Genomic DNA, 17,571 nt, shown 5'->3' with positions numbered 1-17,571 from the left:
TCAATTCAGGCTTTTCCCCTTCTCCTCAGCCACTCCTCCGACGAGACCTGTTTGATCATAGCTTAAGCATTAAGAATGAGGGTTAGCTAAACCATACCACATCATGCATGGCATGCATGTCCATTTGCATCCTCAGCGGCCTTGTTAGGCTCCATAACGCAGGTATAACTCGTGTCTGGCCCCTCTTCTTTCCTTTGTTCTCTTGGTGCCAAACAATTTCATAACTCAAAACAATTATTGGGAGGGTTTTTAGATTTACGCCGAAGCAAATGAGGTGATAACAGACATGTCTCATTATTTCTAATCAGAGCTGACAGTGGAGGATGGGAGCGTTTGAAGTCCTCCGTGTCCTGCTGTTATCTGAAACTAGCCGCCTGCAGACCTCTCACCATGGGGCATCTGTGTTGGCGGCACTCAGCTTACCCCACTGTTTTTTGGGGCCTTTCAGAGAGATTAACTAAGTTGAGAAAGGTAAGTCGGGAAAGTGCTTGCCACTGTAAATAAAACCTGGTGCCAGAAAAAAAAAACTACCACAAGCAGCTTTTTTTTTTTTTTTTTGGGGGGGGGGGGGGGGCTGTGTGTAATCATTTAAATTGTGAAAAGTTGGAGAGCTCAAATGTTTCAATTTGATCATTGGAATAATTCACTTTTTTTTATTTGTGGAAAAAAATGTAAATAGTTGTGCATAATATAACAATTTACGATTTGCCCATTTATCAGTTATATGGATTTGAATGGTTCCAATTGTGGCGGGTGGTGACGGCTAAAAGAGAGGTTGTTTAGTATCCGTTGGGGGGACCAAAGGTTGACCAACACCGCCCCCTGGAGACAGCATCACGTTGCCTGTAAAAGGGTCTCTCCAGACCCTCGTCCTTGTTTGTCTGTGCAACTATCACTCTGTACTCTTCTCACCTGTCCCTCCATGCTTGAGCATCAGCAGTGCTTTGAACCACTAACAATAGCTTTTTTCGTAGCAGCTGCTGAGCTGATTTGTAAGCTGGTATAATAACATGCCATTGATAAACGCTCACATGGTAAAAGGGCATCTTATGCAGTAATGATAAGACACATCAAAGCCAGCACCATCTCAAATTAAATTCATAGTCAGCAGTGCAGCGTTAAGGCATGACCTTTCTTTTAGCTTGAACAACACTGTCATCACTAAACAATGGCTGCTGGCCACAGTTAATCCCTTTCTGCTTTGCTCCTTGTCAGATTCTCATATCCCGCTTATGAGACTTCCTGTCTGACTGTATAGAGAGCACCAATTAAGACCCAAGGTCGTTTCAATGAAAGAGACGGTGGTTTCTCTACAAGAGGGTTCATATCCTGTGCTGCATCTGAGTGCTGGAGGAGAACAGGGGCGACAGGTTCAACAGAAACGGAACTCTGGAGGTTTGTCTGCACTCCTCAATAGCCTTGACATTGAAAGGTTGCAGTGCTAAAGCGTGCAATAATACAATTCCTAACAAGTAAGTGAGGCTAGCTTTAAATCATCTCGGAAATCCCTAAAATATCCATCAGCAATTGACGGACTGATCATAAGATCAAGTACGGTGAGAAAAAAAACAACTATAGATTGCCTTTTATGATTTAGTTATACACATTTTGCCGTACACATTCTCAGCAGGCCCTTTCGGTGGGGCAGCCCTGTGCATATACAATGACACATTGTCTGCAGGCCCCTCTTTTCCTGGAGGAGGCGATACAAAAAAGCAGAAGCTGTATGAATCACAGCAATATGAGTTCTTCTCTCTACAGAGGCTAGGGCCCCAGGGGAAAAGGGGTCAGAGTTCATTCACAACTCAACTCGTAGACAGACTGCCCAAGAAGCCAAAACTACATTCACATTGTTGCTCCATTTTCTGATGAAACATTGTCTAATAAGGATGACTATCCTGTACAAATAATCAGTTAACTTGCAATATTAACACATATTTTGTAGAAAACGTAACTGCTCAACTCGGTTAAGGCCTCAAGCGTTTTGACGTGCTCTTACATAGCTGTAGAGTGCTTGCCTACAGCAGCAACTGCTGGACCAGGTGACCCCCAGCCTCTCCTCTCCTCTCCTCTCCTCTCCTCTCCTCTCCTCTCCTCTCCTCTCCTCTCCCCTCCCCTCCCTTGCATCCTCCTCCTCCTTTCGTGACAACATCCCTCCAAACACTCAGCACACAACCTCACACCTGCAGAGGCCTGTCCGCCACATCAAACCGCACTCTGCCATCTTCTCACCCTTTACCAATCAGATCTGTGTCTCAGCCTCGCGGCTACAAGCCCAACACCTCTGTCTGTCTGTCTCTGTGTCTGTCTGTCTGTCTGCCTGCCCGGCAGAACCATCGAAGCGTGGCTGCCCCTTGCCTCCCAGACACAGTGGAGAGGGCCACGCTCGGGGAGAGATAACCTCCCCCCCTCCTCCCCCCCTGACAGGAGCGAGGAGCCGTCTCTGTCTGCTCCTAATGGACACCCCGTCTAAGGGCTAACGGCTCAGAGCAGACACAGCTCCACTTAAGGAGCCCACGTTGATGTGTGGGAGAGGCGTACTTAGCCTTAAGTGCACCAAAGAGCTGCCTCTTTAAGACAGAAAGCCCAGGGACTATAGGTGTGGATGAGATGAAATGCCTGTTCCGTGGTTGTTCCATGATGTTGTTCGAGGAACTGCTTTTGTTGTGTTTCGGGTGTTTCCTAGTTCAGTGAGATCTCATTAAACGTACACACTCACATTTTCTGTTCTGGGAGATGGGACAGGCACATGGCACAGGATCTATGTCATAAAACTACAGTATTAGGAAAATACATATCGCATTTCAATGCTCTTTGAAAAGTTGATCTATAGCAGCTAAACATCCACAATCTGAGAAGAGCAGGTGATCAATCTAGGAGCGCATTGCAATTAAGGTCCAAATTACTTAGGATAGGATACAGCACAAATAACAGCAAAACACCCAAAACGCTCAAAACAAAGACATTTATTCCAGATGAAAACAGATCCCTTTAGTACGGATGGTAAGAGAACGTCATCCTGCCGGGAATCCTGTTGTCCCCTTTGAAAGGGAATTAGTGGCTGCCCACGTCTGTGAGGTAATCCTATTACACAGGAGACAGGGGGCTCACTGCGCTCAATCAGAGGGTCAGTCCTCTGCAGACGCCGCCCCTGTGGGGACAATGGGGCATGGAACGGCGCTAAGAGGCCTGGGAGAAGGCACTGTGGAGGTGACCTGAGGCCCCCTCCCGCCACCACCCGCTCCTCTCTCCTCTCACAACAAGGTTTTGTCCCTGACAGAATGCAGACCTGCACCTTGACAGAGCATAGGGGAAAAGAGCTCGGTCCACCACAGGAACGTGCTTCCAACAAGCTTTGTGAGTGCTGGCACAAGTGGCATGCCTGAGACAGGGTGTTGGAATGGCAGAGGTCCACCCTGAGGTAGGTAGAGACAACACAGACGTCCTCCATCGCCACCGCCGCCAAAGATACAGATAGAAGCCAACAGGATCTACTCCTGCTCCAACACGGGAACTGGCCACACGTTAAAAAATGTATGTCGAAAAGTTTAAAAAAAAATAACGAGATCAATCACTACTGAGGCGTACTTCTGCTGAAATGTAACGTTTGTAATTCCGATTTCTGTTCTATTTTCGCGAAGCATTCATCATAGTTAATTTATGAGAAATTGTAAATAGGGCTTTTCTACTGGTGCGAGGTGTGTGTGGTCTGGCGGTGTTTGCATTAGGGGTATAACTCAATTCTCCAGAGCAAATAAAAAGCTCAACTCACACCAGCTTTTTACAACCCTCGGACCAGAAGGCCTGCTTTCCTGGGGTATAAAGGCTCTGTTCTTACTCAATTAACTATGTGTGAACACAGCAAACAGAAAACAGTAAAACCAGAACTCTGTTACACAAGAGGTCATTTTCCTTTGAGTGTGACATAATGTGAGAAAGAGATATTTTGTGGAGAGAGATTTAGAGGAAACTTGTATCTACAGTGGTGACTGTCCAATACAGTAGACCACATCCTCTGGGCTGTCAAGTAAGAATGTTCAAGGAGTTACCAACATGGGAAGATATTTAACATTGGCTCACAGTTAATGTGGCAGACCAAACTGAATAATTAGTCTATCTGAACATGTCTAATCTTCTGCAATCTTGACTGCATTTACTCATGACATACAGAAAGCGGATATGTGTGATAATACCCGGAGGTGATTGGCAGCCATTGCTGAGATGACTAAAAATGTATGTACAGTGTGTATTTATATGTAAGACTGGCAGAGCCTCCTCATGACAACTTGATGACAGTCCTCACCACATGGTGAAAACTTCATTGAATAGGATGGAGGAAATGTGAGATTTAATACAAGATGCAAACCAACCACGAACTGGACTGAAAACGTAAAAAGTGTCTACAAATGGTCACAATAGTCATTATCGCTGAAGCACACGACCCACCAACAGTGCATTGCTATCGGCTAAACGTAATGTTTGTAACCTGAATACAGTAGGGAACAAAACACATCACATGAATAATTTCTTTAGATATCCACCATATCTAATAAAATTAGACATTCATCTGGCAGGCCGGCCGGCCGGCAGAAGATAACGATCATGCTGGTTTGAGACCAGTGCTGCAACAGTGTCTATATATCTAGAGGAGATGAGGAAGAAAGGAGGTGATGAGGAGTTGAGGAGGAGCGTCTTGTGGTTCCGCCGGGCCCAGAGCAGCATTGATTGAGAGTGATGGATGACGACCACCACCACTCCCAGCCCCAGTCCAAACCCCCCTCTGTTCAGCTCATCAATACTGACTGGTCTGATTAGCGCTAAACACTCTCAGGTGCAGTGATTAGAAAACTCACTACAGTTGATCAATCCGGGGGTTTAATGCTTCTCTGAATAATGGATGACGGACAATTTACAAACAGTGTGGTTAGAGGCTTTACAGAGTGGACTGCCAAGGCCGAACAAACACAGGCGCCATGCTTTATTGATGTCAACTCAGAGCCAAGTGGTCTCCTGATTCAGTACTTAGAATTGCACCAGTAAAGTATTACAATGGGTAATATACTAATTAATATTTGATAAGTTTGGTCGCAAGCAACTTCTCTATGAGGAAATACAAATCTCCAATAGTGGGAGTTGGGTGTTGGGCTCCTGTAGCTATTCAGAGGGGTCAGCCTGGTCCTGGGCTGTCCTGCTGCATGGCTGGACTAAGAGACTCACAGGAGAGCAGGGAGAGGAGAGAGAGAGAGAGAGAGAGAGAGACAGAGAGAGAGAGAGAGAGAGAGAGAGAGAGAGAGAGAGAGAGAGAGAGAGAGAGACAGAGAGAGAGACAGAGAGAGAGAGAGAGAGAGAGAGAGTGAGAGGAGGGCGGCTGAACCTCGGGGGCATCGTTATGAATTACGGCAGTGCACTGCAGACGGGCAGTCTGCACGCTTAGTCCCTCTAACTTCGTTTGCTCCATTCACCTCCAGCCCGGCGCGCCCCCTTTGATCTCCGCCACCATTAAGGCTAATGGCCCTTGTCTCGCACAAGCTGTTGGGAGCTCGTTAGGGGGCCGTGGCGGTGGCAGGGGGATACAGACGTAGCCTTAATAAATCATTGATAATGCTCCAGAGGCTGAGAGAAGACTGAAACCATATGGGAAGCAGAGTGATGCTGATTCATCAACACAAGACTCTGAAGAGTTTAAATCTGCAGATTTGCCGTTACAGGACACTTGCTATCCCAGGGCCCTCCTGAAGAGCGGGATATTAAAAGGTCAGGTAGAATGACGTTCTACCCACAGAGGTCTCGGGGGGGTAAGCCTCCTGTATTCTGATATTTAGATATCGGAATCTACGGGGGAAGACTATGCGCTCTGATCTGATCTATTGGGGGTTTGTAACGAAAGAAAGGAAGAGTGACCCCAATCATCTCAAGGTGAAAAGGGAGAGTGGCGACCCCTAATCTGCACCCACCCACACCCACACACCCCCCCCCCCCCCCCCACACACACACACACATGTCCCTTTACTCCAGATGTTAGTGAGTCATACCTGTAATCAGAGGCTAGGATGTGGAGTGAGCTGTCATTGTGACCGCCGGCAGGTTGTCAGGATTGGGATTCACTTTTAAGACACGAAAACTGTGTAGCAGCCAGGCACAGACCATCATCATCATCATCTTCATCATCATCATCATCATCATGCACTGAGCCCCACTACCTGACAACAGCGGACCCCGGAAGAAAAGTGAGAAGAGAGAAACAGGTCACATAGAAAACCTTTTAGTTCAACAAGGTCATCAATAGATACTGTATTATTATACCAAGTTTGGGCGAGACAGAGAGCTTTCATAGTGTATCCTGGGGACAATTAGTGCAGCAGCCATTAAAATAAGTATGTCCATCTAAACCTATTATGTGTCTTAAGTGGCAGTCACGTTACCCAGTGGCTGGAGGATGGCTCCTGTGCTGATTAACTGGCAGACATATTGACCCTACTGACCTCTCTAAGCCCTGGGGGGGGGGACCACTGAGCGATCAATCTGACTATCCCACTGCACAGACTGAGCAGGGAGCTCTCAAACTCGCTACACATCATCAGACATGCACACACACAAGCACGCGCGCACACACTGTTTATGAGGAAGAGTAAAACATGATGATAGTCTGTTTACATCATTTGATAACATTATGTAAAAAGGATTTATGACAGAAGACCTCTTCCACAAGCCAAAATGAGGTGGGGGGGGGGGGGGGGGGGGGGGGGAGTGTCGATCCATAGCCGATAAATCATGTCAAGGTGTGTCCACCATCTGAGCGGGAACAAGATGTAACATGTGGGACTCCTTGCCCACCCCGCAACGCAGATTATTTCGGTGTATAAGGAAATGTAAAAGAAAAATGTGCGAAAAACCTGCCGTTGTTCGTTTTCAATGTGATATTAGTGCACGCAATGTTTGATAAGCCTGTTTATCAGAACACCTGATGCTGAACAGAGAGCTTTGTGCTCACCGTGGTTTTATTTTTATGGTCAAGAGACAAAAATGGAAACAAAGAGGCGTAAGTGCTTTTTTCTGCTTCTGAAATGCTACTGTTCTCTCCCAAATTGGTTGATTCTTCAATTTATTGTTGGACCGAATACTGTTGTTCTTATTCAAAGAAAGTTCAACAAAAGTTTAAACAATTTCCATTTGAAGTTTTTTTACTCAAACTGAAAAACAAAAGCACGAGTTTAGACATGGGTTTATTATGAATAATGCCTGAATGTCAGACTCAGAACAGTGAGATGCGTCAGAGAGCATTCTACTGATTGCATTACATTAATGTATCATTTACAATGAATCTCATTGCCATTTGACTTCTTGGTATGAAAGAAGACCATCAGGGAACAGATCATTTGATTATACCAGGGTGCTGGCTGTAACAAAATAATACATGACCGTTATAATCAGTTTTGCTTTAAGAGTTTCAAAGGTTATCATTATCTTTGATGCAGATTTGAGAAGAGAGATCAGGAGACCATGGAAAGGTGAGATCTGATTTCAGCATGACCATATTTGCTGAGGTTTACTCTCGGGCAGCTTACAAACACAACTATTCATATTTCATGGGATCATGGTTTATCATACATGAAGTATCAGCAAATTGGGTAACCATGTAGCAACATATGCCTAGATTAGTGACATGGACTTTATGACCCTCATTAAACAGCCCCCCTAAAAAAAGGATATGGTTTATGGTTTTCCATTAACCAATAAATTAATGTGTATTCATAAGCATTGATGAAAATAATACAAGTCTGCTATTCATTTTGGAAAGTATTTCCATTGATAAGTGACTTGGGCAATCATTTCAGGGGCATGTAACCCATGCTTTAAACAAATAATAATTTGTTACTCCTTTTTTTCATTGATTTCATAATCTAACCCAAAGATGAACAAATCAATCTCTAAACCCAACAGTCATACTGGCCCACACAGACATCTGTTTTCCGTCCATGTGTCAAGACTGCATCTTTTTAGGTGGTCAACAAAAGCCATGATTTGCAAATGATTATACACTAGATTGTGTGAGGACCAGTTTATGAACGGGTTTATGATTGGAAAGGATCCCTCTGGAAGTCCCTCTGAATGCCTTTTTCCAAACTCTTCTGTTAAGATGGCACTGGCTCTGGTTATTCCAAGGCCTGCTCTGAAGACACAGCTATGCTTGGAAGCACAAAGCAACAGATGTGGTTTCCTTTAAAATAGCTAATTCGTATAGCGGTTCTTTCAAGATGTGTGTGTGTGTGTGTGTGTGTGTGTGTGTGTGTGTGTGTGTGAGAGAGAGAGAGAGAGAGAGAGAGAGAGAGAGAGAGAGAGAGAGAGATTTGTGAATATGTCATCATCTTTATCAGAGGATAGACTTACAGAGCCTTTTTTAAAAAGTAGACTTGATCTCCAGAGAAATTGGGTTTAGGGACTGTGTTTCGTCACTCAATGCAGGAAGTGGTGTCACCTACAGGGTGGTCTTGTCGGTACCAAGCTGCTGGATCCAGAGAACATGTGAAGGGCACAGGAAAATCTATAAGCCTAAACAAAGGGGGTATTCTGCTTTCAAAGCCTTGAGAAGTCCCTTGTCTGTAGTGTCCGCCTACTGAATTTGAGCAGACGGCAGGAAGTGTGACTGTATTACCACAACAGTGGCTTTGTGATCAGATTAGGCTGTAGGATGTCATAAAAAAATATGGTACAAATAAATTTGTACCGTCCTTTCCTGTCAACTATAGTCTCTGATTTAAATGTGTCTTTCCTGACCACATGATTATGCAAAAAGGATTTGAAATTAAAAGGGCAGCATGTGAACCCACAGAGAGGAGACAGAGAACAGGCACAGGACTTTGTTGATCTGAAGCCCTTAGTTTCCAGTGGATGGTAAAGAGAGGAAAACCTTGAAAGCTTAGTCAGTCTTTTGATAGAACAATTAGTTATGTTGGGGGAACAGGGATTTTCTGTAAATTAAAGCCAGCAGGAGTCAAAGAAAGAAAAGTGATCCCCAGACAGTTCCCAAAGCCAATCCAGCCAAAGCCTAAACAGCTTTAGTAAACCATAATCATGCTGGCTAAATCGTGGTCATTTAGACAGAAAATTTTGCTTTTGGTCTACTGAGTCATGCACAAACCTCGACTGCTATTCATGGGTTTCACTGTCTTTGAGTCACCCAGCCAGGTTTCATCAATGTCACCATTGAATGTAGCAACAAACCCAAGATGGATATAATGATGCATGTCCTGTACTTTAGGGAAAAGAATGGACAGAGAAGAAAGTGTGTCATCTCCCTGTAATGTCCTAGCATGATCTTCTAAATGAGAATGCTGTGAGCAGTGGGAAGTGTGTTTTTTTTTGTTTGTTTTAGGGTAATCCTTTTTCCATTCTCGTTGTACCAGCAGATGCTGTCCCACATGCAACAACTAGGATGTCCATTGACATATTCCACATTATGTAGACTTGTTTAGAAGAACAATAAAGCTCACAGGTTTTTTTTAGTTATACAACTATGTTTTAGAATCCAATTGGATTGAAGATGTGGGCTAACTCTTCCCCTCTCTTTCCTTCTTGCTCTATGCTCCTTCAGGCATCTATTAGAACACCATCACTGACACCCCACCTCTTGTCCTAGGAAGTCATTGCCACCAACACCTCTTCATCCCAACACGTTTTCAATTAGCCCTGCAAATCCACCCACCTATCTCCCACTGAGGGCCCAACACCTCTGCAGTCAAAGATCTCTCTCCGTGTAGATGTTAATGCACACACACTCAGGGTAAATAAAGGCACACACTCCAGCAGAGCAGTGGGGGAGAGGTGTTTCCTTGTCAATTCATCGCCATTACCGAGGGTGTCTGCTTAGGGGCTGTCATGAACACTTCACAATCACTCATGACTGGAGATTGTGCAGCTTTCAACACTTTCCAATGGAGGCAAAACACATCATCACGATTGAACATAGGTTGAAACAAGTCGAGTGAAATTAAAACGTCTTCAAAAAACGCCCACTGGTTAGCAATGATTTGGGGATTTGTAATACCAATATCACAGTCCTTTCATAATTCGATTTTTATTCATGTCAGATATGAGTTTCATGCCATATGGAAATGATTATGGTTCAAAATGTCCCCTTGTCACCCACATACCACATGTCGCTCGTTTGTTGTGAACGTCTCTGAGTTTGGTGTGCGCACTTCGCTTCGAATGTTGCATCCATCCTTCCTACCGACCATCTCATGAATCCAATCCCTTGTCTTTATTGACATCTAGTGGACAGATAATGATACTGCAGCTCCCAAGAGCAAGGCCACTCACCAATACTTGAGAAGCAGTTGCAAGATTTCAACCTCTATGAAAAAATGTAATTCTCAATATGGCATCATTATTTTGTAAATAACAGGATCAACTCCAGTAGTCTAGCCCCATGGACAGCCAAGTGCAGAACGCTCACCTCTTGAGCGTGTAAAACACATTCTATGGAAGAAAAAACGATTACATTTGAAACAAAAACGTTGTTTATTCAACACACTGATATACAGTCACATTAAAGGGAGGTAATGCAGTTTGACATCAAGACTGGGCATACACTGATGATTGACTTCAATGGATCTGAAGCCAGAGATTGCCATGTAGCAAATAATAATAATTTCAATCAAGTCATTACTTATAGAGACACTTGCTTTACAACAGTAGAACAGAACATGCCACGTTCCTGGAAAACCCAGCACCTATTTTTGTGTAACAACATATTGTACAAATAAAATGATATTTAAAAAATATGGAACAAAAAGCATTTGTATGCTAAAAATAACCCCTATTAATCATTTAATAAACCTATGCATATACAACGACATTTACAATATTTTCAACACTGACAATTAATCTGTGCTGTTAATATGCAACGGTTTCAGTGAGCCACAGGCACACTTCATAGTGCAGCATATTCCAAACAGGAGAACAAAAGGTGTAGTCGAACATAGAGTCTGGTTCATAAAATGCAGCTTCAGTGAACAAATGACCTTTCACTCATTCACGTTTGGGTAGCTGCCAGCACACTGTATTTCAATGGAGAAAAAAATAATAAAGATATTACAGCAACTCCAAATATAACTTTTCCCACAAACAAGGCAAAATACACAGCTGGGTAAAATCATGCAATTTCCTGATTGTTATAAGCTGCAGTTAACACCGATAATTAAGTAGTCAGAAAGCAAAGAGGTCAATATACAATTGGACATGACGATCATTATTTGACTCATTTCATTTCATCATTTCAACTAGACTTGACTGTGATTCCCTGTGGTATTTGATCACGTGTATAATCAACCACAGTACAGATACCAAGGTAACATTGGTAGTGGGCGCCCTCCAGTGGTTGCTTACAGGCAGTTAAAGGGGACGACGGGAGATGCTGCATGTCTTGACGACACACGGGGAGCCAGTAGCACAGGACGGAGTGAACTTTCTCCACCCTGCCATTGAAAGTCAATTCAAAACGCACATTGAAGAACCCAACCCACTCCAACAACATATTTACATGGGCGTGATATGAAAGAGTATTGCAAAGAAATTACAACTAGGATTCCTCAATGGTTGTTTTGTTAAGTGAGAAAACAGAGAAGCAGGAAAATAGAGGAAGACTTTGCATTTCAATCCAGAACAAGATTTCCTATGGAATAAGAATAGAATAGCATGAATAGATTGAATGAAGTTGCCGAAAGGTGCTGCCTAATCCCAAATCAATCCCTAGGTCCCAACCCCCTTGGTATTTGCACAGATTTGAAAGGATCTGATGGGTACACACAAGGAGTATGGCTGCACCCGGCTAAGTGGAATGTTCACCGTAGCTTTTACCTTTAAAATGATTTCAAATCTAAACAAATGGGGGCAAGGGGCTGATTTGGGATAGTGCTGAATTATAACCCCCACCCCCCCCCCCCAATCCAGGAAATGTGCAGCCATATAGAGTAATAAAAACACCCTTGCACAATATAAAACAGTCAGTAAGATCTGAACAACTTTCACTCGGTACCAAACCCAAACTTGAGAACTAAATTTTGGTACTCAGATTGTAATTCACAATTTAGCCACTTAGGAACATGAAAATAAAATACCCAAGTATTTATGAATATATACCTATAAGTATGAAAATATATTGTGCCGTTTTTTTATATTCTTTCGTAAAATCTTGTTACCGTTGGCCGGTGGGCATTTTTAAAATGTTCTTTTCGCATGTAGGGAGGAAACATGACCAAAAATATACATCAGACACATATTCCCACTGTGACATTATTTCCACTGTTTTAAGATGAAGACGACCTAAAAACATTTGAGCTCTAAAAGTATAGCATAGACACAACACATTTTAACATTCAAATCTGTACAAAAAGCAGAGATGGTACCAGACTGAACTAAGTATACTTAAAGTGATGCTATGTGACAATTTGTATAATTTCGGCCTACAGTTCTAAACGTAGTGCCAATGAGCAGAAACGGGTCTGTCACGTGCCCTCAGGGTGGTGCGTATGCGTGTGGATTCCACGCAGCCCGGCGGCACTCGATACAAAATGTTAAGTGAAACTTAACAGTACTACTGCTTCAAAAGTTCCCGCTGATAAACTAGGGATACCATGTCAGAATGAGGTAAAACAGTGATTCAATTAAAAGAAAGAAAAAAAGAAAATACAGTAATAGTCACGATATCCCGTAGCTTCTCTTTAATCCATGAACGGAAGAGTAGCAAACTTGACACAAACTCTGCATATCTGCAGAGTCTTATGCATTCTGTCATGCACACTGTATTGTGTCAGTCTGTGTGTAGTGTATATGGGGTTCAGCACACACACAGGGCAGGTTTGCGGTGCTGCGGTAGGGTAACAGGTCTGTTGGGGGAGCGTTTCTGTCTCTTTCCGCCACGCCTCAGTGAGGTTCCATCGCTGTGTCTGTGGCAATGTGTTCTAGGGGACAGGGGACTGTGAGGGGACCGCCCAGGTCTGCGGCGAGGCGTGCTGGGGGACAGGGGACTGTTTGGAGAACATCTAAGGCTGCGACGAGGTCTTCTTAACAGAGGGCTAGAATGGGCAGAGTCCCTTGGAGTCCATGTGCCCTCATTTTCACAAATGTTCAAGACTCTGGTGTCTGGTGTGAAGGCCTTCTGAGAGTCTACCTCTGATAGGGGGCAGAGACCAGCCTCAGACACCTGTCTGTCCCTCTGCTCCGGAGCAGGGAGAGACTCGCTCAGAGGAGAGGGGACATTCACCTCTGGGGTCTGCAGCAGAAGAGCAAAAAAACCAACAAGGATTATTCTATCTTTCTTGAAATGAAACATCAAAACCACCACTGAATCAGCAGACCCTAGAAATTAAGAGTTAATGCAACACGAATGAGAACACAACATGCCTTCAACTGCCACTGCCAAACACATCTTCCAGCTCTCTAGGAGCACGTCAATATTATTTCATTGATTCAATCATGATGGAGAGAGAATGCAAATACAGTAATATGAGATTCCTAAAATGTTTTGTACCTAACCCTAACCCTAGCAGTGAAACAGTGCTACACTTCACCTAACAGTGAAAGGTAGAATAGAAATCAAACATCTCTCGCATGGACTTGGTACAGAACTTACTCTCCAGGCCAACAAATCTTCTGACCAAACAAATGCGGAAGGAGAAGAAAAAAATAAAACAAAATAGGATTATCGCAGGGAGGGAGAATATTTTAACCTTAGAAGTATTTCATGATATTTCATTCCCCACAAACTACATACACATTGTACATATTTGGTTCAATTTTTTTGTTTTTTTAAACTGACTTACTGGACCTTTAAAAGGACTAACAAAACATTATTTTATTTTATTTTTTACTCCACGGTTTTCCTCTCTCACCGGATACCACAGCTGCTGCTTTTAATGGTCCAAAAGTACCCAAACTAGGTATAGGCGCACTGTAATTCTGTTAAATATTTGCAAACACAAAAATAGCGGCCCGCTCACTATCAATAGATTGTGTCTCAGTTCACCGAGCAAAAATAGCATGAGGGAAGCAAGAATAATCAAGTTTCTTTGTGGGAACACAACAACCAAAAGGCTGTTATCTGCAGGAAAAGGCTAATGACCAAAATGTTTTCATTCACCTGTGTGACTGTCTTACATCTATACCTCTAAGATATATGTTACCTTTGGGGTTTCTGATCAGCAGTTCAATTGGCTTTCATCAATCTGAATTCGTTTTAGTTTTTTTTACTCCTTGGACCGTCTGGCCTGCACTTCACAACAAATGTCAATCACACGCTGGTACACTTCTTCCCCCACCATTTACTAATCAGTCACTGATTGGACAGTCACCTCACTAACACGCCAGGTTTGTCCATCGCACATCTTCTTCATATAGAAACTCTTCTTCTTCATACAACATGGGATCCTCCTCCTGCATTTTCTGTCCCGAAAAACAAAGAGTAACCTTGGTAAACCGTCATCCCGCTAGAAATGACTGGAGCGACCTTCAGTCATTCCAGACACGTCTGGGTCCTAGGTCGCTCCGGGAACTGTGCTGTATCTTTTTTGGAATGTCATTTCATCTTTAACAGTTCACCTTTACACTAACCAAATGATTACTATGAACCATAAATTGTTCTGGGAATTGTTCTGGTCCAAAAGAAGGTCAAACAAAAAACCAAAACAATGTGATCACTGGTAACATTACTGAGACTTGCCCAGGGACTACAGATGACAATTAGCCACCTAGCTAAATCTGATGCAATGACAAGTTGTACAGTACATCCCTGACAAATAACCAAAACAAATACAACTGAGAGACTATACACACGTAGGGGGTTCTTTTCTATCCTGGCCCAGTGGTACTGACCTGTGCTTTGCAGGTGTTTAAAAGTGATCCAGGTCGGGGGACGTGATCAATCCCCAGACGCATATCCACAATCATCTCATCTCGGTGCATGGCGAGCGGCGGTCCCCCGGGCTCCTGCAGGGCCAGGACTATGACCGTTGTGTTGTCGGCACGGAGCATGCGCTGACGCCAGAACAGGAGGGCCGTGCAGCCTAACCGGCGGGCGCAAGACATTCCCAGTGGTCCCTTAGGAGGAGAGAGAGAGAACGAAAGAAAGAGAAAGAAAGAGAGAGAGAGAGAAAGAGAAAGAGAGAAACAGAAAGAGAGATAGGGAGATACAGAGACCATAAACCAGTATGCGTGTAATGAGACACCTCACCAGTATTTTTGGGCAGAAGGGCGGCTTCAACTTCAATTTGAAAACCTAAATCACATACTATCATCTCGTCGTGGCTCTTGCACATTTTAACAGCGTCGTCCGGTGGCATCATGTTCCACAGTCCATCGCTGCCTAGAATGATGTACCGGTGGCGCTTTGGGTCAAGGGTCACCACAGTGACGTCCGGCTCCGGTGAAACTATAAACTCCCCGCTGTAGAAATCATAGCTCCACAGATCACCTTTTAACAGATATTATCAATGTGTCTCGTTATTGAATGCCATATAAACTATCGCCAGTTGATATGCATGTATTGAGACAGCAGCTATGGCTGGCAAATGACAATTACAATATGAGACAGGAAACACTTGAAGGTATGGTAGGTGTTTACCCAAGGCTCGGGCCACAGCCAGGAAAGGTATCTGGTCTATGACAGTGCTCCTCCTGACAGGGCCATTATGGGTCAGTCTGGGCCTCTTCCACACCACACGGTTCACCCCCGACTTCTTAACTACACTGAAAGGACACAAGCAGGAACAGGAAAAAGGGTTTGATCAAAACATTAGAATAGTAAAAGTGAACATCAATTGGGTCCTACCCTCTTAAATCGCAGTTGCACCACACAAGGCTAAAGAGCTTAGGCCTACATACTGTATGTCTAAGCCCTTGTTTGCAACCACACAATGTCACTACCTGGTGTAACACAGTGTCCTCCTGCTCACCTGCCACCCAGTCTCTCAATGCGCTCTCTCTCTTTGGGGAGTTCCGGTTTGTGGTCTTGTGTGACTTCCAGGGCCCGGACGGTCTTTTCAGGGGGATTGTCTCGCATCCCAACCACCACTGCTGAGTCTCCTACATGGGCCACGAACATGTGGACACCCCGGATCATGACCACACTGGCAGTGGTACCTGATGTACTGGGAAGGCCACTATGGCTCTTAGGCCACTCAGCTGTAGGAACAAAAAGCAAGACAATAGATCTAAACCGTAAATCTTACCGTTGTTTTTCATTATAACACGTACAAATACGTTCTCACTTGGCTTTAAAAGGTGATGGATAACCATCGGCTGATTTCTGCAGCAGTCGACCTGGAGCAGCTTGTGCGCTGCGCAGATGGACTGCATTACGCGGAACACGGCCATGAAATGAGCGCTGCTTTACCAACGAATATGGTGTAGTGAGAGATGCAACGTGAGCATGTGATCGCCTTCATGTTCTCCACAGTAACCCAGGAAGCAAATGTTACCTAAGGAAGTTGTTTTCGCAAAATAAAAGCAGTTTGCCATAATATCTGGCCAAAGTTAATCGTTACGTCACTTACGTAGCCTTTTCCACATCGCATGATGACAGGCAATGAACCCTTTGCGAATCGCTGCACACACTTCTTCGTGATCTTTAGACCAAAACCCCTTTTGCCTTTTCAAAATGTCCCACAGATTATTTTGCGCATATTCTGCTGCTTCTCGACCTCCGTGACCGTCAAATACAGCAAAAAAAGCCACAGACTTTCGTGTGTCGACCGTGTTCTCTGTCTGTTCTTCTGATACTTCTTCAGCCAGGGGATTATTCTCATGCTTCTCGCTTGTTATGCTTTCTGTCCACATTGCAGCAATGGGCACGGGTTCTTGAAGTTGATCAGAAGCATTGTTTATGGTCTGCTCGGTGAGATCGTTCTCCTTGTGGTCCACTTTTGACTCCTCTTGTGCAGTCTCCTTCGGCTCGTACTCTATTTTAATCTCAATAACATCCTCCATATATCTCCTTTCTCCTCGCTCGGAGAACGCACTCATTCGAAAAGTTAATGCGTCGTTCATGGTTGTGAAAACTCAAGAAATGTAGCTCTGCAATAATTAAATACTCAAGCAAAGAGACGTTTGGGCGTTTGACAAGGCTGAACCCAAATTTACCGCGATAACACTGATCGAAACGCTGCTTCCTTTTTGTTTATTTTCTACGGCAGGTCGCAAGAGCTGTGTTCCGTGAACAACATTAGTGGAACTCCGCTCACCTATTTCCGGTGTATGTCTATAAGGATTCCTTCTAAAGAAAAGTTCCCACGTTAAACTTGACTGAATGCTTGCAGCATGAAACAGTAGTAAATATTAATAAAGGAACCACACATTATATTCAACGTATCTCCGGAAATAAACATGTAATCCTCTTACTGTATTGTTTGTGTTTTTAAGGGTTTGTAATTCTTCTGATATCTTAATTACCCTGATGAAAAATAATTGCCCAAGAATTACACTGTACAAAAATACGTTTCAAACATTGCAGCTCGTCTTTAGTACAGATCTAGTACGACCCTCAGCTCATGGTTAAAACTTACTTGATCCATATTC

The 17,571-nt window shown here is 43.8% G+C and overlaps 1 protein-coding gene across 1 annotated transcript; it reads right to left on the bottom strand.

The window, feature by feature from the left end:
* Positions 1-10,525: 10,525 nt before the first annotated feature.
* On the bottom strand, positions 10,526-17,141 carry ppm1db (protein phosphatase, Mg2+/Mn2+ dependent, 1Db). The gene is made up of 7 exons (XM_083697520.1): positions 16,551-17,141; positions 15,951-16,179; positions 15,620-15,744; positions 15,288-15,469; positions 14,872-15,096; positions 14,352-14,442; positions 10,526-13,273 (listed from the first exon to the last, which is right to left on the bottom strand). The coding sequence occupies exons 1-6, from the start codon at positions 17,041-17,043 to the stop codon at positions 14,356-14,358; spliced, it is 1,341 nt and encodes a 446-aa protein (XP_083553646.1). The 5' UTR covers positions 17,044-17,141; the 3' UTR covers positions 10,526-13,273; positions 14,352-14,355.
* Between the last annotated feature and the right edge of the window lie 430 nt (positions 17,142-17,571).

This window comes from Argentina silus (assembly GCF_951799395.1).
Source record: "Argentina silus genome assembly, chromosome: 2".
NCBI lineage: Eukaryota > Metazoa > Chordata > Actinopteri > Argentiniformes > Argentinidae > Argentina > Argentina silus.
This window is presented reverse-complemented; position numbering and strand designations above follow the sequence as displayed.

Coding starts and splice junctions, on each gene's coding strand:
- ppm1db (XM_083697520.1), bottom strand. CDS start 17,043: ATGAACGACGCATTAACTTTTCGAATGAGTGCGTTCTCCGAGCGAGGA. Junction 15,470..15,619: donor GGCTGTGGCCCGAGCCTTGG/GTAAACACCTAC, acceptor ATCTGTTAAAAG/GTGATCTGTGGAGCTATGAT. Junction 15,097..15,287: donor AGAGCCACGACGAGATGATA/GTATGTGATTTA, acceptor TCTCCTCCTAAG/GGACCACTGGGAATGTCTTG.